The sequence below is a fragment of the Papio anubis genome, chromosome 3 (assembly GCF_008728515.1).
Source record: "Papio anubis isolate 15944 chromosome 3, Panubis1.0, whole genome shotgun sequence".
Taxonomy (NCBI): domain Eukaryota; kingdom Metazoa; phylum Chordata; class Mammalia; order Primates; family Cercopithecidae; genus Papio; species Papio anubis.
The window spans coordinates 83,594,507-83,619,515 of NC_044978.1; the positions used below are offsets into that span (position 1 = coordinate 83,594,507).

The following is a 25,009-nucleotide window of genomic DNA, read 5'->3' on the forward strand; positions in this document are numbered from 1 at the left end:
ATCTGTTCATATCTTCAGCCCATTTTAGTTGGGTTGCCCTTTTTCTTATTTAGTTGTCAAAATTATTTCTAAAGTCTGGAAGCTAATCTTTTGTCATTTTTGTGAAACCAATATTAAGATTTTGAACTTCTGCTTCTTGATATTTCTTCTTCAGCGTTTGTTCTTTTCTAGTTGTCTGTCTGTTAATAGTTGTACACATAAGACTCCACAAGAGGGCGTACCCAAAGCTTAAATTTGTCAGGATTTCCTTTCCTGTTGAAATTATACTGTATTTTCAAGTTAAATTAGAGGTGATTTAGTGTATATCTCTTTTTGTAGTAAAAAGTGAAGTCTGTAGATGCAGAGTATTAAAGATTGGAAATAAAGAGAACCAGTCTGGTATTTTTGCTGGTAAGTAAAATCATGAAGAATTGGCCCTAAACACAACAATATTGTAGAGTTTAATAATTTTCTACTTGGGTACTTAATTCCTCAACGTATGTAACCATATTGCTAGGTAATGTTGAAATTGGAGTTCTGAGGACCAACCAACCAATGGAAATATCCACCACAACCAAGTTAATGTCAAGACAGTGTTTGTCTCTGTGTGAGGAAGGACTTTAAAAAAAAAAAAATTAATGCCCATCAAAATTGTCCTAAGTAGGTCATAAGTATGTGGGCTTCCTATTCACTGGTAGCATTCATGCAGATTGTGAATGAGCACTAACAATCTTAGCATTTTAGGGCTAGGATGTGTCTAAAGATCCTCTTATTGGCCAGGTGCAGTGGCTCACACCTGTAATCCCAGCACTTTGGGAGGCCGAGGCGTGTGGATCATGAGGTCAGGAGATTGAGACTACCCTGGCTAACATGGTGAAACCCTGTCTCTACTAAAAATACAAAAAAATTAGCCGGGCGTGGTGGTGGGCGCCTGTAGTCCCAGCTACTTGGGAAGCTGAGGCAGGAGAATCCCTTGAACCTGGCAGGCGGAGGTTGCAGTAAGCGGAGATCGTGCCACTGCATTTTAGCCTGGGAGAGAAGAGTGTGACTCTGTCTGGAAAAAAAAAAAAAAAAGAAAAAGAAAACAAAAAAAGGTCCTCTTATTTAAGCCATTTTTTTTTTAGTAGTTTTTTTTAGAGTGAGACAGAGTCTCGCTCTGTCGCCCAGGCTGGAGTGCAGTGGCGCGATCTCGGCTCACTGCAAGCTCCGCCTCCCGGGTTCACGCCATTCTCCTGCCTCAGCCTCCCGAGTAGCTGGGACTACAGGCGCCCACAACCGCGCCCGGCTAATTTTTTGTATTTTTAGTAGAGACGGGGTTTCACCGTGGTCTCGATCTCCTGACCTTGTGATCCGCCCGCCTCGGCCTCCCAAAGTGCTGGGATTACAGGCGTGAGCCACCGCGCCCGGCATTTAAGCCATTCTTAATAGCTGAAGAAACGGATGTAGATGGTTTAGTCAAGATAGTTTGTGGTAGAATCTAGATGTTTTCCTTTAAGCCAACGGGACTTCTAGCTTGTCACATTTGTTCTCTTGGAAGTGGGAGTAGGGATAAGGAAAATTATGAGGTAGGATTTCTGCATTAGCAAGGAGGAACCTCTCAGATATTTTCTGATTCTGCAGTAGGTTGTTTGATTCTAATTATACCTGGGTGTCCCATCTTGGTTTCCCCAGCACATTAAGATTACCTTTATAGTGTTTGTCACAAATGCCATACCATTTGTTAACATGACACTCTCCATGTCATTGACTGTTCCCTATACATCTCTGTTACTGGCCCGAAATAGGTACTCAATAAATATTTTACTGTATGAGTGAATGCCTGTTAATAGAAAAAAAGAAGCAGTAAAGGGAAGACTAGGGAAGAAGAGAACCTCTATAGGAAAGTTACCTAGGAGATTCTCAGAGTAAGAGAAAGTATTTAAAAGAAGAGAACTGTGAAGTAGATGGGGTTATATTTGAAATAAATGCCATTCAATTGTTGTTATAATTTGCACATAAAAAATAATGATTAGTAGCATGAGTTCTAATACAGTCTTTACCATTTAGAAACCATGAGTTTGTGCAAGTTTAAACTGTGTTTCAATTTACTTGTCTATAAAGTGGAATTCGTTATGGTACATTATTCATGCAGAATGTATGTATATATGTATATGTTGTGTGTGTATATATATTAGCTAGAAAGTGTTTGTCACCTATGGCCAGTATGTAAGATTAACAATTGTGGTTATTCTTACATTTTCTTGGTAGTATTAGTGTTAGGGGCAGTGAAATGTTGTTGGACTTCATTTATTAATTTTTTTTTAAGATAAAGTTAGGCCAGGTTATTTCTGAATAAACTATTATTAGTACTAGAAGGAAAATACTGGAATTTCTCTAATGCTTAGCTGTAAATAAGTTTATTTGTAATTATTTATATAAAATTAAAGGAAATAAACTTAGATAACCTGAAATCTTAGATAATAATGATAATCTGAATCTTGGGATGACAATCTCTGTATCCCTTTTAATTTGAATTTAAAGCAAATAATTTTAGGGAACTTCTACAGTTCCATTTAGAATCAGGCAATTCTGAGGCTTTTTGGGAGAGGTAGTGCCGAAGGGATCTTTAATCTTACTAGCAAATTTCTATTATGGTCTTCATTTATAAAAATTCCCATGTATTTATTTTGTAACTAATCTTGCCAGTAAACTAAAGAATTGATGTCTTTTCATGTTTTTATCAAGGTCCTTGAGATTTGACAGGTAGAGGATTTTTTAATGGAATGAATGAGACAAAATAGGTTTTAATTTTCTTTAGTAGTGTTTTGTCCTTTCGTTTATAAAGGAAAACCTGGGCTCCTTTTAATAATTTAGATCCCTGTGCTGTTACTATGTCAAAGGAAGCAGTGAATGACGGAAGCCACAGTTGAGGCAGTCAGTGGAAACACAGAAACAAGGGCACAGACAGTGGGAACATCCACTGAAACTCTAAAAGTGAATGTGAATTTATTCCCTGACTGAACTTGGAAGATGAGTATGTCTGGATATACCACCCACTCGCAGATGCAATTATACTGACAATTGAGAGACAGAGGGAGGAAATACTATACATCTGTTTTAATTATTATGATCCTTAGGGACATACTGGCCTGTTGGCCTTGTGCCTATGTAATTTCTGATAATGTTTTCTTCGAATTATTGTTATCTATAAAACTTTGTGATTATGTGGAAAGATTAAAGTACATTATAGTATTAAGTTACATTTCTGCTTTTTTTTTTTTTTTTTTTTTTAATTTTAGACTTGGGAAGATCCCCGTGAAAAAGATAAGAGCACGAACTGCTTTGGAGATAATGATCCTATTGATGTTTGTGAAATAGGCTCAAAGGTTTGTTTTATAGACTGTATTAATTCTAACATGAGTTTTGGTTTATTCATGCCATAAAATTTCGTTTTAGCCTCTAGTTCTTCAGCTCTTCAGAGTTCAAGCCTGTTGATTTCTGTGTTATCAGTCCCTCTTTTTATCTTCACTTTCTTGTCTTAAACCAGGGGTTGGTAAATTATAGCCCTGTAACAAGTCAAAGCCAGCCTAACACCTGTTTTTATAAGTAACACAGGTATGCCCGTTCATGTACATACTGTCTGTGACTGCTTTTATACTACAACAGCAGAGTTGAGGTGTTGTAGCAGAGATTGTATGGTCTACAAAGCCTTTTGTTATTATTTTATTATTTTATATCTACCATCTGGACCCTGTATGGAAAAATTTGCCAAGTCCTGTCTTCACCTTCCTTGCCTATTGTTTAGATGGAAACTTCAATTCTCATGAAAGTCATCTGATACTTTTTCTGTTTCTGTGTGCCTGCTTCCAGGTTGCCACATCCTACTGAGTAAAAACAAAATCCACAATTTCAGAAATTGATGCTACCCATCAATCCTTCTATATGTCTTTGGTTAGTTCTTTCTCTATTTTCTACTACATTTATTGTTACTATTTCTTGTTCTCTGCAGACATTCAACTCTTCCCCGTTTTTTCTCACTCCTAGAATAACATCTTATCTTTAATCGTGTAGAGCTCAGAAACCAGCATGTAAAAAATCTCAATGTGGTTTAAATTTGTATTTATCTGATGATTAGTGATGTAGAGCATTTTTCATGTGTTTCTTGGCCACTTATATTTCTTTTTTTGAGAAATGTCGGTTCATGGCCTTTGCCCACTTTTTAATTTTTTTTTTTTTCTTGTTGAGTTGTTTGAGTTGTCTTAGTCCTTTGTTGGAGGCATAATTTGCAGATATTTTCTCCCATTCTGTAGGCTGTTTACTGTGTTGATTATTTCTTTTGCTATCCAGAAGCTTTTTAGTTTAAGTCCCATTTGTCTGTTTTTGTTTTCATTGCATTTGCTTTTGGGGTCTTCATCATAAATTCTTTGCCTAGGCGATATCCAGAGAGTTTTTCCTAGATTTTCTTTGGGAATTTTTATAGTTTCAGATCTTAACATTTAAGTTTTTAATCCATCTTGAGTTAATTTTTGTATGTGGTAAGAGGTAGGGGTCCAGTTTCATTCTTCAGCCTATGGCTAGCCAGTTTTCCCAGTACCATTTATTGAATGGAGTCTCCTTTCCCCATTTTTTTTTTTTTTTTTTTTATTTGTTGAAGATCAGTTGGTTATAGGTATGTGACTTCATTTATTTGTTCTCTGTTTTGTTCCATTGATCTATGTGTTTATTTTTGTACCAGTACCATGTTTATTTTTATACCAGTACTACAGGTATAATTTGTTGCTGAGTAATGTGATACCTACAGATTTGTTCTTTTTGCTTAGGATTGCTTTGACTGTTCTGGCTTTTGTTTGGTTCCATATAAACATTAGGATTGTTTTTTCCTAATGCTGTGAAGAAATGACATTGGTAATTTGCTAGGAATTACATTGAATCTCCAGATTGCTTTGAGCAATATTGGCATTTTAAGAATATTGATTCTTCCAATCCATGAGCATGGGATGTTTTTCTCTCTGATTGTATCATCTATGATTTCTTTCATCAGTGTTTTGTAGTCCTTGCAGAGATCTTTTACCCGCTTGATTAAATGTATTCCTGGGTAATGTGTGTGTGTGTATGCGTGTGTGTGGCTGTTGCAAATGAGATTTTTTTGTTTGGTTCTCAGCTTGAATGTTAATTGGTGTGTAGAAATACTATTAATTTTTATATAGAGATTTTGTATCCTTAAACTTTATTGAAGTTGTTTATCAAGTCTAGGAGTCTTTTGTAGAAGGCTTTAGGGTTTCCTATATACACTATCATGCCATTAGTGAACAGAGAGAATTTGACTTCCTCTTTTCCAATTTAGATACCTTCTATTTCCTTCTCTTGGCTGATTGGTCTGACTAGGACTTCCAGTACTGTGTTGAATGGGAGTGGTGAGACTGAACATCCTTGTCTTATTCTGGTTCTTAGGGGAGATGCTTTCAACTTTTTCACATTTGGTATGATGTTGGTTATAGGTTTGTCATAGACGGCTCTTATTATTTCGAGGTATGTTCCTTCAGTGCCTAGTTTGTTGAAGGTTTTTATCATGACAGAATGTTGGATTTTATCACATGCTTTTTCTATATCTATTGAGATGATTATATGGTTTTTATTCTTAGTTTTCTTTATGTGGTGAATCCCATTTATTGGTTTGTATATGTTCAACCATCCTTGAATTCCTGGAATAAACCCTACTTGATAATGATGAATTGTGTTACCTTTTTAATGTGCTTTTAAAGGACACAAGAACACCAGTGGAGCGTTGAAGCCTCCCACTATTGTATTGCTCAGTTTTCTTAGGTTTAGTGGTAGTTGTTTTATGAATCTGGGTGCTCTGATGTTGCATGCATGTATATTTAGGATAGACCTTGATGACTGTGTGCCTTGGTGATATTCATCTTGCATAGTACCTCTCAAGTGTTCTCTGAATTTCTTGTATCTGAGTGAAGAATATGGAGCACTTCATGAATATGCGTATCATCCTTGCATCTTATAGCCAGAGCAGTTTATTCCTTTAGTTAATAAGACCTGAAATAATATTTACTGAATATGAAATAAATATATGATTACCATCTAAAGAATAGTTCTTTGTTAGTGGTATGCTCCTTTCTTTCATGCCTGGCTATGAGATGAGTGGTTGAATCAGCTGTAAGAAACATAGTGGTAGGAAGTCTCTTTTAACACCACATTGTTAATAGGCAGAGGGAAAGAAGCAGAGTCCTGGAAGTTGGTAACAGACTTAGAACCACAGATATAGAAAACTTTAATGTTGTAAGTCCCTTGAGGGATTTTTGTATTGCTCATTCAGTGTCTAAGAAAACTAAATGTTATAGTTTGAACATAGATTTGTTGAATTGATTTGGATTGAATTGAAGTGTGGTGGTTTTGTAAGAATTCTACCATTTATTCCTAAGCATCTAGTTTTTGGTTTGATTGAGTTTTCCTTTCTAGTTTTTAACGGTGTTACAGCAAAACAGTGCTTTGTTTGAAATAAAACTGTGCCTTTCTGTTGCATGTGAAGTCAAAGGGTGTGTCTCATTCTGAGGCAACTTGGTAAATCTGCTGGGCATGCTTCCTTGCTTGCTTTATAACCCATGCATGTCTTACCTGTTCTTATATTGTTTGAAATTTTAAAGTAAATTTTGTGAATAAAAATAGATAAAATAATTTAGCATGTGCTTTTTTTTTTTTTTTTTTTTTTTGAGACAGAAGTCTCACTCTGTCGCCCAGGCTGGAGTGCAGTGGCATGATCTCGACTCACTGCAAGCTCCGCCTCCCGGGTTCATGCCATTCTCCAGCTTTAGCCTCCCAAGTAGCTGGGACTGTAGGCGCCTGCTACCATGCCCAGCCAATTTTTTGTATTTTTAGATACAAAAAATTTTAGAGAAGGGGTTTCACCGTAGTAGCCAGAGTGGTCTCGAACTCCTGACCTCGTAATCCACCTGCCTCAGCCTCCCAAAATGCTGGGTTTACAGCCGTGAGCCACCGCGCCCGGCCTAGAATGTGGTTTTTAAAAGCTATATGTGATTTCCAGGAATTCTGATACCCTGCTGCCAGAGTCATCTACAGGATTTCTCAACTTTGACACTATTGATATTACAGATGGATAATTCTTTATGAGAGAGGACTGTCCTCTGAAGCATCCCTTGCCATTTCCTAGGAGATGCTAGTAATACCTCCTTCCCAGTTGTGACAACCCAAAATGGATATTGCCAGATATCCCCTAGAGGGCAACATTGGCTTTGGTTGAGACCCTCTCATCCAGTGTATCTAGTATGTTAACCAGTATAGCCGACTTTAAACTGGCAATTATGTGATAACTTCAAATTTGAACATTTTTGTTTTATAAAGGATCTTACATGTCTTTTGGTCCAATATACCATACCCTCCCGAAGCCTTCTGTTCTCCAGGCTTTTTATTCTAGTTGTTCTTTATCTGACAGAGTTTCTAGATTATTTTCCACTCTGGTTACTTTTCACTAGATCATCTCTGTTAATGCCCCTGTTAGAATGGAGCAATCTGGGCTCAGTGGCTTATGCTAGTAATCCCAGCACTTTGGGAGGCAAGCTAAGAGGATCTCCTGAACCCAAGAGTTCAGGACCAGCCTGGGCCACATGGTAAGACTGAGTCTCAAAAAAATAATAATAAATAAATAGAATGGCATACTACCACAGCTAAACGCCCCTCTCTAAATATGATCCAGCCTGTATAAGTTAGCAATTACATACGCAGTTGTAAAATTTTTCTATGGAGTACTTTAGTTTTGATGTATATTCAGAGCTGCAAATATCGTCCATATCTTTATAATCACTTGTCGTATGTTCCTTTTGGACTTGAGAATCTAGAATTTAAGCAGCCAGAGTCCAAACTTGAGGACATGTATCAGAAACACTTTGTGATTGCAGCTGGTAAGAAGCATGCCGGAGGGCGGGGACTGGGAAAGGAACAGACAGTATTTCAGACAATGGAGACCTCAACTGTAGAGGGAAATTCTTTGTTTATAATGTCTTTTCCCGTGGATAGTGTTGTCGTTATATTTCCTCCACAGATGTAGCTTTAGCTATTAACCCCTGGAGGCATGCAAAAAGAGCAGCTGAGCTAATCACACAGTGGCTTCTGTGAGTTGGTGCCAGTATCAGTTCAGAGGAGCCCATATAAGTCTGCACATCTCCCATTTTCCATCTCCAGAGACATCTTTCTGTAGTTTTTCAAGTAGGAGTCTAATTTTGTAGTGGAAGCAGCTTAGTTGTTTACCTGTAATTTGCAGACTAAGAAAGATGAAACTTCTTTTTCTATTAAGAAATAGAAAAGCAGGTTAAGAAATCAGAGGTTTGGTGTTTTTTTAAGAATGCTATAAACAATGGTTACATGCCGTTTTATAGAATTAGATCACTGTAGGGAATAACATATAAAGTATCCCTCAGAAAATCTACTTCCTTGTCTTTGATCCTTTAAGATACATATACTTCATGAGGCACATACTTTTCAAAAAAAATTTCTCCTAGCATTTTTGTTTACTGAGAATGGTAAGGGGAAAAATGAATGATTTCCTTTAGGAACCCAAACCTTAATACTGATGCTTATAGTAAAGTACTAGTCTGTAAACCATTATTTGAGGTACTCTATATGGATTATCTCATTTTATTCTTAAAACTGCTACCTTGTGAAACAGGTATTTTTATTTTCAAATTTAATATAAAATTATATTCCAAAGAAGTTAAGTAATTTCCCCAAACTTACATTGCTAGTAAGTTGGCAGAATTGGGATTGAATTCCAGGTATCTTGTCCTGGAGCCTGTGTTCCTAGTCTCTATACCAGGGGTGTCCAATCTTTTGGCTTCCCTGGGCCACATTGGAAAAATAATTGTCTTGGGCCACACATAAAATATACTAACACTAACAATAACTGATGAGCTAAAAAATAAATAAATAAAATCTCATAATATTTTATGAAAGTTTATGAATCTGTGTTGGGCCACATCGAAAGCCGTCCTGGTCTACATGCTGCCCATAGGGCACGTGGGTTGGACAAGCTTGCCCTATCCCCTTCTGCCTCTACTGCTAATATTTGTGAGAATATTATATTTATATTTATATTTATATTCGAGAGAGGACTTAAGGGATAGGAGCTGTTTTATTATGGTTCATTTTGACATGTATATAACAACCTTCATTATCATCAAAAATAATTTGTGATTAATTTTTAAATTGAGGTTCAATTCACATAAAATTAACCATTTTAAAGTATACAGTAAAATTAGTGGCAGTTAATACATTCACAGTGTTGTATAACCATCACCTGTATCTGTCTAGTCCCAAACATTTCATGACCTCAAAAGGAAACCCCATCCCCATTAGCAGTCACTCCCCATTTCATTCTCTAACTGGCCCCTGGCAACCACTGATTTACTGTCTCTATGCTATAGGTTTACCTATTCTGGATATTTCATGTAAATGGTCTCACATAATATGTAACCTTTTGTATCTGCCCCTTTCACTTAGTGTGCTTTTGAGATTCATCCGTGTTGTAGCATGTATTGGCACTTCATTCCCTTTTATGGGTGAATAATAATCCACTGATGGATAATATTGCCTTTTACTTTTCCATTCATTAGTTGATGGGCATTTGGCTTGTTTCTACCATTTGGCTATTATGAATAGCACCACTATGAACATTCATGTACGAGTTTTTGTTTGAATACTCTTATCCATTTTATTCACCTAGGAGTGGAATTGCTGGGTCATATGGTAATTCTGAATTTAACTCTTTGAGGAACCACCAAATTGTTTTCCCCAGCATGTTAACTCCCACGAACAATATTCAAGGGTTCCAGTTTCTCCAGATCCTTACCAGTACTCATTATTTTCCCTTTTTGGTTTATAACAATCATCCTAGTGGTAGTGAAATGGTATTGTGATTTTTTTAAATTAAAACAAGCTTATGTCTGATTTCATCTTAAACAAATGTGAATAATTATTTTATCCAAGAAAGTAATGCATTTTAAAAAAAAATAGTTTTAGCCATAAATGTGAAGTAGATTTTTTTCTAGCTTTATTGAGTTATAATGGACATATAATAAACTGTACCTATTTAAAGTGTACACAAATCGATGAGTTTTGCTATAATTACATGCAAAATTATTATCAGAAATAAGAAAATGAACATATTTATCACCCCCAAATGTTTTCTTACACTTCTTTGTAATCTCTTCCTTTGACATTCCCAACCTTCTTTCCTCAGGCAAGGACTGATCCGCTTTCTCAGTACAGTTTGACAAGAGAAGCAGCTTTGGCTCAGTTTGGGGTGTGAATCCCAGGTCTTCCATTCACTAGTTCTGTGGTCTCAGGCAAAAATTATTTAACTGCTGTGAATCCCAGTATCTTTATTTCCAAGACGGGGATAATATCTACACTCTACACTAGTTTTTGTAAGTGAAGAATAAAATGGTACCCATAGAAGATATCCTCTAGTGCCCGTCACACAGTATGTGTTTGGTAAATCATTTTCTTTTCTCCTTGTGTACTATTTGTTTTTCCTTTTAAATATTTCACTACCCTTATCTAGACTATCCGCTGTCATGTCTCTAATCTAGATCCAAATTACCTCATGTCTATAGTGTTATAGTCTTCTGATTTGTTAGCCTCTATCTTGTCCTTTTATCATATTGGAGAACCTACCTTGACTCTCTGTTCCTAGATCAGGGCAGTGGCATTAGAAATGAAGAAGGCACAGCTATGAGAAATGAGGCACATAGTGTTGATATTACATGTTTAAACTCACTATGTGTTCAGTCTTATATTCTGTTCTGCCCTGAGGTATCTAAGTCACCCAAATTAAGACTGTAAATCCTTGAGAACAATTCATTCTTTCTTTTAATACACAGTGCCTAATATAGAGCTGAGTACTTAATAGAGGCTAAACATGTAAGAGTCTAATATAATTGTGTATATTCCCCTGGAATTCAGATTTCAGTTAGTGTATACAGTCACGTTAGTTGTGTTAGCTAATTACAATTCCATACAGATTTATGTTAAGATTTTAGAATCAACTTCCAAATATTCTGACAGGATTTATTTGACTTTATGACTTAAAATTCTAGTTTTTTTCCCTCAAAATAAATAATTTCAGGACAGAGAAGTGACTTTTTTTCTACATACCTTGTTTTCTAAATGTGAAACTGCATTTTGAATTATGAAGAAATTTGTTCTGAAGCATGTGTTCAAATTCCAGGTTTACAGTGAAAATCTATAGCCAACCAAACCTTTAAAAATAAAAAAGATGTATAGAAAGAATGCACGCATATAAACTTGACATTGGCAGCTTGAGGGAGCCTCACTGAAATAACTTTCTTAAGCACATAGAACATCTGCTTAAGTCACACTATTTCTGGATTTCTCTTAAAATATTTTTGAAGTATTTTGCGAAACCTGTTTTGTCAATATCATTTATTATTTTCTTAAGGCTTTACTCTATTATGTTTTACTTTTCACTAGTAACTGATAAATGTGATTTGTAAAAAAGGTACTATGAAGCAATTTAAAAGGATTCTCAGGTCTCTTTTCCCCTCAAGCAGGAGGAATCAAGTTTATATTATGTAATGGTTTTATTTTCTATTTAGTGTGAGCTTCTAGGCCTAGTGGATATCTTAAATTTCAAGACATGTAAATAACTTCAGTTTCAGCACAGATTGCAATAGGTTGAAACTGTAAACAGGTCCACTTTCTTGGTGCCTAATTTTTTAAATATATGGATTGTTTTTACTTACATAATGTGATGAGATTTTGATTTGTTAATTAAAAAAATTGCTCTTAGACCTTAAAATGACATTTTTCTTAACTTTTAAATTTTGGAATATTGACCATTATATGAAACTTTGTAGGTAGGCATAAGGGAATAAGTTATACACATATTGAAAATCTCAGGTTCATTGATGATAGCTGCCAGTGACTGGAGTAGTATTGCCAATGGAAGATGTGCCAGCTTAGTTAGTTACTGTCATCTACTCATTCCTTGTATTCTGCCTCTTGGTCATCTTTGATTCTCATTTATCTTTAAATTTTCTTGGTAATAAAATAATGCACTTCTAGCCACACTTGCCTAGGCTGTCTTATGTCCATAATTTCCAGGCTTGTTCAGTGGAATGAAATTAAAAGTTTTGCTTCAACTGCTGATTCCTCTGGATAGAATAAGAAAAATGATCCCCTTTGTAGATTTAGGTCTGGCAGCCAGAGAAATTTCCTCCAGAACAGAGAAAGCAAAATATGGAGGAGAAGATCAAAATGACAGGCAACTACCTATTGTGTGAGAATTCTGCAAACACTAAGCAGGGATATTAATTTAAACCACAAGGTAGTTATATCATGAATGAGCTTGAGCATCTTTTTATACCCTTAAAGGCTGTTTTCATTTCTTCTGTGAATTGCCTGTTCATGGTTTCTTCCATTTCAATTGAGTTTTTTCTGTTTATTTATTTTTTATTTTTTATTTTTTATTATACTTGAAGTTCTGGGTTACATGTGCAGAACATGCAGTTTTGTTACATAGGTATGTGTGTGCCATGGTGGTTTGCTGCAGCCATCAACCCGTGACCTACATCAGGTATTTCGCCTAATGCTATCCCTCCTCTAGCCCCCAAGCCCCAACAGGCCTCGGTGTATGATGTTCCCCTCCATGTATCATGTGTTCTCATTGTTCAACTCCCACTTGTGAGTTAGAACATGAGTTCTGGTTAAAGTCTGTTTTATCAGAGACCAGGATTGCAACTCCTGCTTCTTTTTGCTTTCCATTTGCTTGGTAGATCTTCCTCCATCCCTTTATTTTGAGCCTATGTGTATCTTTGCACATGAGATGGGTCTCCTGAATACAGCACACTGATGGGTCTTGACTCTTTATCCAGTTTGCCACTCTGTCTTTTCATTGGGGCATTTAGCCCATTTACATTTAAGGTTAATATTGTTATGTGTGAATTTGATCCTGTCTTTATGATGCTAGCTGGTTATTTTGCCCATTAATTGATGCAGTTTCTTCCGGGCATCAGTGGTCTTTACAATTTGGCATGTTTTTGGAGTGGCTGGTACTGGTTGTTTATATCCATGTTTAGTGCTTCCTTCAGGAGCTCTTGTAAGGCTGGCCTAGTGGTGACAAAATCTCTCAGCATTTGCTTGTCTGTAAAGGATTTTATTTCTCCTTCACTTATGAGACTTAGTTTGGCTGGATATGAAATTATGGGTTGAAAATTCTTTTAAGAATGTTGAATATCGGCTCCCACTCTCTTCTGGCTTGTAGGGTTTCTGCCGAGAGATCCGCTGTTAGTCTGATGGGCTTCCCTTTGTGTGTAACCTGACCTTTCTCTCTGGCTGCTCTTAACATTTTTTCCTTCATTTTAACCTTGGTGAATCTGACAATTATATATGTCGGGGTTGCTCTTCTTGAGGATTATCTTTGTGGTGTTCTCTGTATTTCCTGAATTTGAATGTTGGCCTCCCTTGCTAGGTTGGGGAAGTTTTCCTGGATAATATCCTGAAGAGTGTTTTCTAATTTGGTACCATTCTCCTCGTCACTTTCAGGTACACCAATCAAACATAGTGGTCTTTTCACGTAGTCTCATATTTCTTGGAGGCTTTGTTCGTTTCTTTTCACTCTTTTTTCCTCTAATCTTGTCTTCTCTCTTTATTTCATTATTTGATCTTCAATCACTGATATCCTTTATTCTGCTTGATCGAATTGGCTATTGACGCTTGTGTATGCTTCACAAAATTCTTGTACTGTGGTTTTCAGCTCCATCAGGTCATTTAAGCTCTTCTCTACACTGGTTATTCCAGTTAGCCATTTGTCTAACTTTTTTTCAAGGTTTTTAGCTTCCTTGCGAAGGGTTAGAACATGCTTCTTTAGCTCGGAGAAGTTTGTTATTATTGACCTTCTGAAGCCTACTTCTGTCAACTTGTCAAACTCATTCTCCATCCAGCTTTGTTCCATTGCTGGCGAGGAGCTGTGATCCTTTGGAGGAGAAGAGGCGTTCTGGTTTTTGGAATTTTCAGCCTTTCTGCTCTGGTTTCTCCCCATCTTTGTGGTTTTATCTACCTTTGGTCTTTGATGTTGGTGACCTGCGGATGGGGTTTTGGCATGAATGACTTTTTTGCTGATGTTGGTGCTATTTCCTTTCTGTTTGTTAGTTTTCCTTCTAACAGGCCCCTCAGCTGCAGGTCTGCTGGAGTTTGCTGGATGTCCACTCCAGACCCTGTTTGCCTGGGTTTCACCAGAAGAGGCTGCAGAACAGCAAATATTGCTGCCTGAGGCTTTGTCCCAGAGGGGCACCTGCCTATATGAGGTGTCTGTCAGCCTCTACTGGGAGGTATCTTGCAGTCAGGCTACACAGGGGTCAGGGACCCACTTGAGGAGGCAGTCTGTCTGTTATCAGAGCTTGAACGCCATGCTGGGAGAATTACTGCTCTCTTCAGAGCTGTCAGGCAGGGACGTTTAAGTCTGGAGAAGCTGGCTGCTCCCTTTTGTTCAGATATGCTCTGCCCCGAGAGGTAGCATCTAGAGAGGGAGTAGGCCTTGCTGAGCTGCGGTGGGCTCCGCCCAGTTCGAGCTTCCCTGTGGCTTTGTTTACACTGTGAGCATAGAACCGCCTATTCAAGCCTCAGTAATGGTGGACACCTCTCCCCACACCAAGCTCCGGCGTCCCAGGTCTATCTCAGACTGCTGCGCTAGCAGCAAGCAAGGCTCCATGTGCGTGGGACCCACCAAGCCAGGCATGGGAGGGGATCTCCTGGTCTGTTGATTGTGAAGACTGTGGGAAAAGCACAGTATTTGGGCAGGAGTGCACCATTCCTCCAGGTACAGTCACTCACGGCTTCCCTTGGCTGGGAAAGGGAAATCCCCCGACCCCTGGTGTTTCCCAGGTAGGGCGACATCCTGCTCTTCTTCGGCTTACCCTCCATGGGCTGCACCCACTGTCCAACCAGTCCCAGTGAGATGAACCAGGTACCTCGGTTGGAAATGCAGAAATCACCTGTCTTCTGCGTTGATCTTGCTGGGAACTGTAGACCAGAGCTGTTCTTATTCAGACATCTTGGAAGCAACCTTCTATTTTCTTTTTAACCATTAAAATAAACTTTAAGTCATTATGTGTATATATATAACATATATTACAATAGAGTGTACTCATTTTAAGTATATAGTGAGTTTTGACCTATGTATACACACACATAACCTCCTCCTTCAATTAAAATATGAAGCATTTCCATCATCCCAGAAGGGTCCCCCTTTCCCCTTTGCAAAGTCTTTCTGATTCCCAGCATTCTAGGTTGGTAGTGTTTTTAAGAATTTTAAAAATTTCATTTTTTTGTCTTCTGGCTTACATTGCCTCTAAAGAGAAATTGGCTGTCATTCTTATCAACATACCTTTATGTAATCTTTTTTCCCCTCTATCTCCTTTTAAGATTTATTCTCTGTCATTGTCACTGGTTTTCAGCACTTTGATTATGATGTGCTTCACTTTGGATTTTTTTTTTGTTTATTCTGATGGGCGTGCGTGCGCACGTGTGTGTGTGTGTGTGTGTGTGTGTATGCGTGCTTTCTCAATCTGTGGGTTTATACTTTTCATCAAATTTGGAAAATTTTTGGTTGTTATTTATTCAAGTATTTTTCTGCTTCCTCTTTCCCATTCTGGAATTCCATTTATACATGAGATAGAGTGCTGGATGCTGTCCGAGAGGACACTGGGATTGTTAATTTTTTCTTATCCTTTTTGTTTCTCTGCTGCACTTTGGAAAGTTTCTGTTACAGTGTCTTCAGGTTCACTAATTTTCTCTTTGGCAATATCTATTTTGTTGTTAAGCTTATTGAGAGAATTTTTCATTTCAGATCATGTATGTCTTAGCTTTTAAAGTTCCATTTGGTTCTTTTTATGTTTTCTATTTCTCCCTTCCATATTGTCATGCTTTTCTTTAAATCTTTGAGCATATTTACAGTAGTTGTTTTGAGGTTCCTATCTGTTAAATCATCTAACATTTCTGGAAATGTTTCTGTTGAATGATTTTTAATCTTTTTCCCCATTTAGAGCTTACATTTTCTTGTGTATTGACAGAATTTTGGATGTTGTGTTATGTTGAGTGCCTGGATGTTGTTGTCTTCCTTTAAAGAATATTTGTTTTTACAGGTAGTTAATTATGAGTCAGTTTGGTTGTATCCAGGCACTTTTAAAACTTTGTTAGCACAGGTCTAGAGTAACCTTTATTTGAGAGCCAGTTTAGTCCTACCATTAAGGCATGCCTGTTATAGGTTCACTAATGAATGCCCCTTGTGCTGAATGAGGTTTTCCTGGGTGGTTGGAACTCATTTTATAGATCTCTGGCAGTTGTTCTTCTCTTGACTTATAGAGTCTCATCCCATGCATGCACAGGTTAGTGTTTAATCTGTGTCTCAAGGGAACCCCAATGTATATTGCTGTAGTTATTTCTTATCTCTAGTACCATGCCCTACAAATTCCAGCTGCCTCATCCTCTCCATTTTTTTTTTAAACTCTGTTCTTTAACCTCAGTGAGATCCCTGTCCTCTTACAGGGTTCCTTTCTCTCTACCGTGGTTTGGAACGTGTATTGAGCAGAAAGCCAGGGCAATCAGATGTCTCTTCTCGTTTGTTTACTTCTCTCTGGGGTCACAGTCCTGTACTGCCTGTTGTTTAATGTCTGAAATGAGTGATTTCATATATTCTGTCCAGTTTTTTAGCTATTTGCAATGGGAGGGCAAGTTGTTTGTTTATCAGTAAAGTAATTCAATCATTGGTGAAAGTGGAAATTTTGAGAAAGTTAACTCTAAAGGGACATTCATTGCAAGGCAGACTTTGGCTATTTTCATGTTATTTTTAATTATTGAGGCTTTATTACATTTCAGTCTGTAGTTCTTTTCATCTTTTATATGGATTTTGTGATATGTGAGTAAACTCTCCAAAGCCTATAGTGAATTTCTGTTCTCTTTAAAGATTCTTTCTTGTGGAGAAGTTGTTCATGTGAAGATTCTCGGAATTTTGGCTCTTATTGATGAAGGTGAAACAGATTGGAAATTAATTGCTATCAATGTGAATGATCCTGAAGCCTCAAAGTTTCATGGTAAGACTGTTACTTTCCAGAAAGTGAAAGCAAATTAGTGTGTCACTGGAATTCTTAGAACTTAAAAGAAGTTCACATAGGGGAGTTAAATGTACTTTTTAAAAACAAGAGAGGAAAAGAGGTAGATAGACACATTATATTTTAAATGAAGAAAGTACATTCTACTGGTTTCCCTCTATTCCCTTTTTCTTCCCTCTCCTGTCACCTCTCTTTCACTCTCCTCCTCTCCCTTTCACTCCTTCCTTCCCTCCTTTCTTCTTTCCTTCCATGGTTTTGATGGCCCACCTGCTATTGGGAATTGTTTTGAAAGCATCCTTTGACTAGGAATAAAAGCATACAATACTGGCATTTTTACCCTGAAATCTCTTTTGTTCATATGACTAACAAGAAGGAAGGAGTGTCATCGACAGCAAAAGCTATTTCTGCACCTAGTTTTTGTCTCTTCTTGTACAAATGAAGGAAGAAGTAACTGCCCTCTAATGAAATTTTGATGTGCTAGAAATTTTAAGTTCTGGAAATAGCTTGGTATGATTTAATTTTGTTTGGAGTCAGACAGACTTCAGTTTAAGTTCTGGCTGTGCTACTTCCTGGATGAGTGACTTTGCATAGATCATTCCTGAATTTTAGTTGCTCATCTCTAAATGGAGATGATTATACCTACTTGTAAAGTTGTTGGCAATATAAGAAATGATTTATTTAAAGCTTCTGGCTTTCACATACCAGTGTCGAATATATGACAACTATTATTATTCTTTGACCAATTTTTCCTCCATTTTTCTTTCCTGTTTTATTCTTGCTCAGGATCCTTTTTCCTTGTAAACTTCAATTCTAAAACTGGAAATATTACCATTTCTAAGATGACCGAACCTCATTAACAATGTATTAATCTTAGTTTATGTACCTTTTCTTGCACTTGAAACAGCAGGAGAGATTTCTGTGTTGTCATTCTTGCATATAATTGAGAAAGGGAGAGGTCTGGTAGGGTGAAGTGCATGTAACCTGAGGGTCAAAAGTAAAATGTGAAAACTACAATTAAAATAGGAGCCTCAAGTCTATAAACCATATATATTTCTTATCTCATTATTTTACCCTGATTTTGTCTATTTTTATACTTTTCATATACATATATATGAGAATAGTAAATAAATTTTATTTAGTTAAAAACATTTTTTAGCACCTTAACTGCTCCTCAAATGAGAATTGATAATCTATTAGTGCCACAGGCAGCCGAAACAAATCATCCACCTAATTCATTCGTGATCTGCCACACTAAAAGTCATGAAACTGTACTAAGGGATGCCCCTTTAAGCTGAAAAAGCTGAGCACTTGAATGAAAATGAAAATATTATTTAGAGAGTAGTAGTTCAGTACTATTGGAGATGTGATTTAACATTTTAAATTGTCCAGCATATAACAAGCACTGGTGCCTGTTATAATAGATATTATTGTTCTTAACTTAGAAGATGCTCAGAGAATGTAAGTGACTTGCCCACGTTTGCAAACATGTAAATAGTATACAGCTTGAACTCGTTTCTGTCTGATTCTAAAGTGTGAATTGCTCAGTACTGTACTGAGCAATATATAGCCCATCTATACTATTACACCAAGCAATTCATCCTTGATTCTAGTAATTTATATATTTGTAACTAGAGGTATTGAAACTAGATCACATAAGCCCAGCATGACTCCTTGAGTTTCCTAAGTGTTAGAATAAAAAGTTTTAACTCTATTCATTTTATTTCTGTTGTGTACTCAGAATGGAGATGACTTTGCACTTTGGACATCTTTCTAAATTCCTTTCACATTTGCTTTTATGAAGAGATATGCAGAAACACTAAAGCCAGTTGCTGATTTGGGTTGAGAAGAAATTATTGAACTTGAATAGTTAAAACAAGATGTTATTGTTTTAGAAAACCAGTACATTTATCATTGTATTAAAAGTGAACACGTGTTATTTTCATCATGAAAACATAACAATTCTTATTCATAATATGTTTTTGAAATCCCAAAAGAATGAGTAAAGTATATGGGGAAAATGAAAATTGTTTATTTTAAGGATATTTGTATATTGTTCATATTAGTTAATACTTAAAGTACTCTTCTCTTACGTCTAGATTTTATGAAATAAGTTTGGTAGGTTTTTTTTGAGACAGAGTCTCTCTCTGCCTTCCACGCTGAAGTGCAGTGGCACGATCTCGGCTCACTGCAACTGCCGCCTCCTAGGTTCGAGTGATTCTTGTGCCTCAGCCTCCTGACTAGCTGGGAGTACAGGCGTGTGCCACCACACCTGGCTAATTTTTTGTATTTTAGAAGAGATGGGGTTTCACCGTGTTGACCAGGCTGGTCTTGGACTCCTGGCCTCAAGGGATTTACCCGCCTTAGCCTCCCAAAGTGTTGGGATTACAGGTTTGAGCCACAGCGCCCGGCAAGTTTGATAGTTTTAAGAATAACACATTTTTTTCTCATTCCTTTTACCTTCACATTATTGTTAATATGTTCTGCATACCTTTGTTGAATTTTCTTCTTTCTTTTCTCTTACTTTACAGAGACCCAGGAAAAAAATTGATGTAGGCACAAATTGAAAGGAAGAAGAGATTGTAGTATAAATGTTTTTTATTTTTGAAAAATTATTTGTAGTCAACAGTATTTAATCCTAAATCAAGCAACTTTTAAAATGTTTTGGTATTTATGTCTTTCATATTTACCATCTAAAATCACAAACACAGGATTTTAGATGGCATTTTTAAAATTATAAAATTAATTTTATACATGGAAATAAAAACTCAGAAGTGTAAAAAACGGTATATAACATGAAAAGTAAAGTTTTTCTTCCTACCGCCCATCTCATCTTCTCATATCTTATCGCAGATGTTTTTTGTTCTTTTGAATGGTTGCTTCTATTCTGTAAATGATGTGCTTAAATTTCTTAAATTATGCATTTGCCCTGTTGACTCAAATTATTACTTTGGAAGACAAGGAACTTAAATTCTTAAACATTTATCAACTGTGTTACCATATTTCTACTGTTATCCTAATAACTCTAAGTTGTATATTTGGAGCTGGATTTATTGCCTCATTGACTTTGAACAATAACTCTTAACTGCCCAGTGTAGAACTTAGAACATTCAGTTTCTATATTTTTATCCTTTTCTGTCCCTTACAACCTAACTTCTCTCAGCTCCACTATCAATTCTATAGTGTCAAAATTTATAATGTTTACATTACGTGAAGTATAATTGTTTTTCCTATTTTGCTTCATGGTTGAATCTGAAAATTAAAAACTAAGTAGCATTTACAGTATTATTATGTAAATATTATTCATTTAGTTTATCATACTATTTATTAAGTGATCATCTTTGGACAGACTGTTCTCTGAACCTCCTGCATAGCTATCACCTGCGGGTTTCTTTTCAATGCTTGGTTAATTCTACTTACTTAAATTCTACCATTCCCTCTTTAGTTTTCCCTTTTCATTGTTGGCTGGTGTCCATTTTCCAAAAATATCTAATGCAGTAACTTTAAATATAAATTACTGTGTATAAATTGAAATTTATATTATAAAGGAATAAGTGATTTTATATTTTATGACTTTAAACATTTGTCATCTATACTTCTTGGCTTGTTTGTCAGATAAACGAGAAAAATTTAAAAACACTTAGGGGAGGGCAGCTATCAGGAATTTTCTTTTTAATTGTGTAGTTTTCTGGGGATGTGTGTAATATAGGAGTATATAGAGATTTTTTAAATTTCCTGTACATTTTTATTGTTATTAGACATTTTAAAAGTAAATCCTTGGCCAGCATGGTGGCTTACACCTGTAATCCCAGCACTTTGGGAAGCTGAGACAGGAGGGTCATTTGAGTGCAGGAGTGTGAGACCAGCCTGAGCAACATAGTGAGACTTCGTTTCTATAAATAAATAAATAATAAAATTCATATCCATCCTATTAGTTTCTACTATCTTTAGAAAAAGAGGCCGAGGCAGGTGAATCACCTGAGGTCATAAGTTCGAGACCAGCCTGACCCATGTAGAGAAACCCCATGTCTACTAAAAATACAAAATTAGCTGGGTGTGGTGACACATGCCTGTAATCCCAGCTATTTGGGAGGCTGAGGCAAGCGAATCACTTGAACCCAGGAGGCGGAGGTTGTGGTGAGCCGAGAACACGCCATTGCACTCTAGCCTAGGCAACAAGAGCAAAACTCCATCTCAAAAAAAAAAAAAAATCCCAAAAGAAAAAGAAGCTGTTATTTGGCATGGTTTGTCAAAGTTTTTCTTTTTTGAGAATGAAGCTCGTTTTAGTTCATAGTATGTCCTTATATCTGTGTATTTTCTTTTTATTCATATAGACACATTTAAGTTATGGTTCTTCAAAGATGTTTTGGGGTTGTTTTAATTTGTGAACAAATAAAATAACTTTTTTTGGGAAATAAATAAAATGAAGTAACTTTTTTGATCCTGATTAACATATGTACAGACTTTGGTAGACTGTATACCCCTGTTTTAATATTTACGGTTTTTACCTATGATGACTGAACTTAAACTAGCCATTGCATCAGAGAACATTTTTCAATTAGTAAAAAACTTTTTTATGGTTATAGTTCTGTAATTTTAACGTTACTGTTTTAAGTCTTCTAGTTTCACCTTCTAAAAATGGAGTAGCCACTGTAAAAGTCTAAAAAATGTCCAAATAACATTGGAAAGGAAACTCCCTGTCCTCCGTGATACAAAATTGGTCACTTCAGCAGGCTCACTAACAGAGCACGAAGACCATTTTATGCCCTGTAATTAGGTTTCAGGCCCTAATGCTCTTGTTGGTACCCTAATGGCCTGTAAGAGTTAATAAGACTTTTAGGACACTTAAATTGTTACTAGAAAATACCTTGGCCAGTGCGAATAATAGCTTTGGTTATCAAATAACCAAGTTTAGAGCTTTTTAAGAGGATTGAAATGCTAGGGCATGTGTAATTTTTCTCGTGGTTAAATTAACCTCCTTCTATAATGTACAGCTTCAGATACTCACCAAACAGATGTTTGTGCCTCTTCAGAATTGCCACTGGGCCTAAGGACCTTATGTCAGGAGAACTAATGTCACGAGGAGCTAATTTAGGCCTAGATGCTGTTTCAACTTGCAGAGCAATGAAGATTTCTTTTGTTTGGTCTTTAAATAAATGAAAACTATTGTGTGTTGTGCTGCAGTAACTGTTTACCTGTGCGGTGATTTTATAGTTTGAATATGTGAAAGATTTAAAACAATTGAAATCAGAACAGTTATATTGATATAGATACATTGTAGATGAATAAATCATATGAGCAATTATTTAAAATAAGACAGTTCTGACATTTTCATAGGCCGGCATCACACTTGTCCTAAAATTATTAAGGTATGTCTTTTATATATGTAGAATTTCAGCTTATATTTAGAGAAATTTAAAAATCAAAACTACTTACTCTCAAGGCAAAACTAAATACGTTGAGACACAATCTATTTGGCTTAAATGTTCATTTGCTAAGTAAACACTTCTAGTGCTTCTGTAATTATTGTTTAAAAATAAGCAAATTAATGTAGTGTTCTATTTCCTTTCCTCCTAAAACACAACTTAATACTGTCATATAGGGGGAAAAAAAGAATAGCATAGTGATCTTAAGGGAAAATATTCATGTTTTGTAACCAAAAAGAATAAAGTTCAATTTGCTTTTCTGTGTGTGTTAGAAGACAGCAGAATGTACTCTGGCTTGGAAAGGGGCTTGCATATCAGCATCATCAACCTAAGAGCTCTAACATTTGTCAGACAATCGCAATATGCCTAAGAAGAAACTATGCTAAGTGCTTCTTTTGGATTATGTTTAATCTGCACACAACTTCAGTCAAGATATGTTATTCTCTTTTTAAAGGATAGAGAAACTGAGGCACCGGGTGGAAGGGGCATGGGGCATGGTTAGTAACTAGCCTAAATCATATGGCCAGTCATTCCACTCCAGTCTGGCTCTGAAAAATGCTGGGTTAGTCAGCTGTATTTGTGGCCTTGGACCTTGTTGCTTTCTAAGAGTGCTGACCATTTGCTCTTAAGTAATTTAGGCATCAGTGGGACAATGATAGAGATTCCAGTGAAAAGATAGCTCTTTTGATCTTTATTCCTCTTATTTCATTAATAGGTATAGGTATGTAGGGATGGGTTGTGGGAGGAGGCAGTTGAGGAACAAGGACAAATTGAGTTCAAAAACTATAATTAAGATGGAATTAAATTACCAAGAACCTGTTGTCTCTTTTTTGAACCTTGACCTCTTACAGTTTTTTTAGGTTTCAGTCATTCTTATGATATAGTGAAGTATGGGGGAGGCCTAAATTCTAAAATGCTCTTTCTGTTTATTAATTATCTGACCTTGGAAAAGTCATAACCTCTCAAAGCCTTTGCTTCTTTATTTCTTAAAACTATGGAGTTGATCTTCTGATAAGTAAAAGATCCCCAAGGGTTTTCCCATCTCTAAATTTTTGCTCTAGGAAATATTTTTAAAAATCCATTATTTTTAGCTTGTTGTCTTCTATTAGTAGAAAGACCTAAATTATCTTCAAAGTTAGTGCTATGGGAAACCCAGTTTAAATTAAAGGATTAGATGATTTCTTGGGGATATGAGCACATTTTTAAGTGCTTTAGGGTAACTGTTAAGTGATGAAGCTGGAAGTTCAGTGGAGGTCAATCTGACCCGAGACCTGTGCATTTAGCCACTTTGTTATATGCTTCAAATCAAAATTAGATTAGAAATATTTGAATTCCTTCCATGTACAAGGCATCTGTATGGTTTTCATTTTACTGGTCATGTAAAATTACTTGTAAACTGGTAATGAATGTTTATATTTTGAGAAAAATCTAAGTCTTTTCTGAGAGGTTTTTCTGATACAGTGCATATAGTCTCTATGTAGAATTACCTTGTTTGGTAATACTCACTTTGACATGCGTTAATTCCATTATATTTTCATTACGTTAATACACATTCTTAGTACAGATTTTGTCTTGGTAAGAGTACAGTTTGTGAAAAGGAGAATGGAGAAGGAAAGGGCAAGAACAATGAAAGATACTCTTCATCAGCCCGTGAATGTTAAACGTAGATATGCAGAACAGTTTGGAAAACATGAAAATCTTTTAGAGATTCTGAGTAAGCAGAAATTATTAAGAAAATCAGTTCTCTTTGCAGGGACCTCTATTTGTGATACAGAAAATACAGTGAATGTTGTTAAACTATTTTCTTGTGAGTGTTTGTAAGTCATTAAAAACACATGTTCTTGCTTCCCACAGAGTTTCTTTAGAGGGTACTAGTTGTGCACATGTTTAGTTCTGTGGGAGCAACATTTGTAGTACTGGGATGAGAGTGTTGTGCGAATGAATCAACATCACTTCCTTTAGTAAAATGGAAACTCCTTTTTCATTTTTCTTTTTTCCTCCCCTTTGGACAAAATTTTAGCATAAGGCCATATCCTGGTGTCTTTTTTTCCCCTTTTATATAATAAAGGCAAAGAGATAGGGTATTACTTTTATGTCACTGGTTTTTATCTAAAAACAAAAAATTCTCAGCCGATTGTATGCTTTCTTCACTTTGTGTTATGGTTTGGTGGAGATAATCCAGGTAAAGCAGCATTTTAATGTTTTTTTCCTCCTAATCTTTGTGGAAGTATAGGTAGCTGTCAATTTGTGGAAGTGGATAGAAAGGTTAGAGATGTGAATTTATATAGCTAGATAAAGCTCCATGGGTGATTCTAATAGATTTCCTTCAAATTGAGAACCATTTCGTTAATGAATTCTTTTCTGCTGGTTGGACATTCTAGTCCTGAATATAGAACAATAGGTAACAATATTGATATTTATTCAGTTAGAAGAAGGTCTTAAGATGTAATTACCTAATTCAATTTGATATTTGCC

The 25,009-nt window shown here is 36.2% G+C and overlaps 1 protein-coding gene across 2 annotated transcripts in view; it reads left to right on the plus strand.

Moving 5' to 3' along the window:
* Positions 1-25,009, plus strand: part of PPA2 (inorganic pyrophosphatase 2) — a 104,702-nt gene that overhangs the window by 32,713 nt on the left and 46,980 nt on the right. For both annotated transcript variants that reach the window (XM_003899048.5, XM_009207297.4), the window contains exons 6-7: positions 3,258-3,344; positions 16,967-17,093. In XM_003899048.5, coding sequence (XP_003899097.1) covers positions 3,258-3,344; positions 16,967-17,093 — 214 coding nt within the window. The remainder of the gene's footprint in view (positions 1-3,257; positions 3,345-16,966; positions 17,094-25,009) is intronic.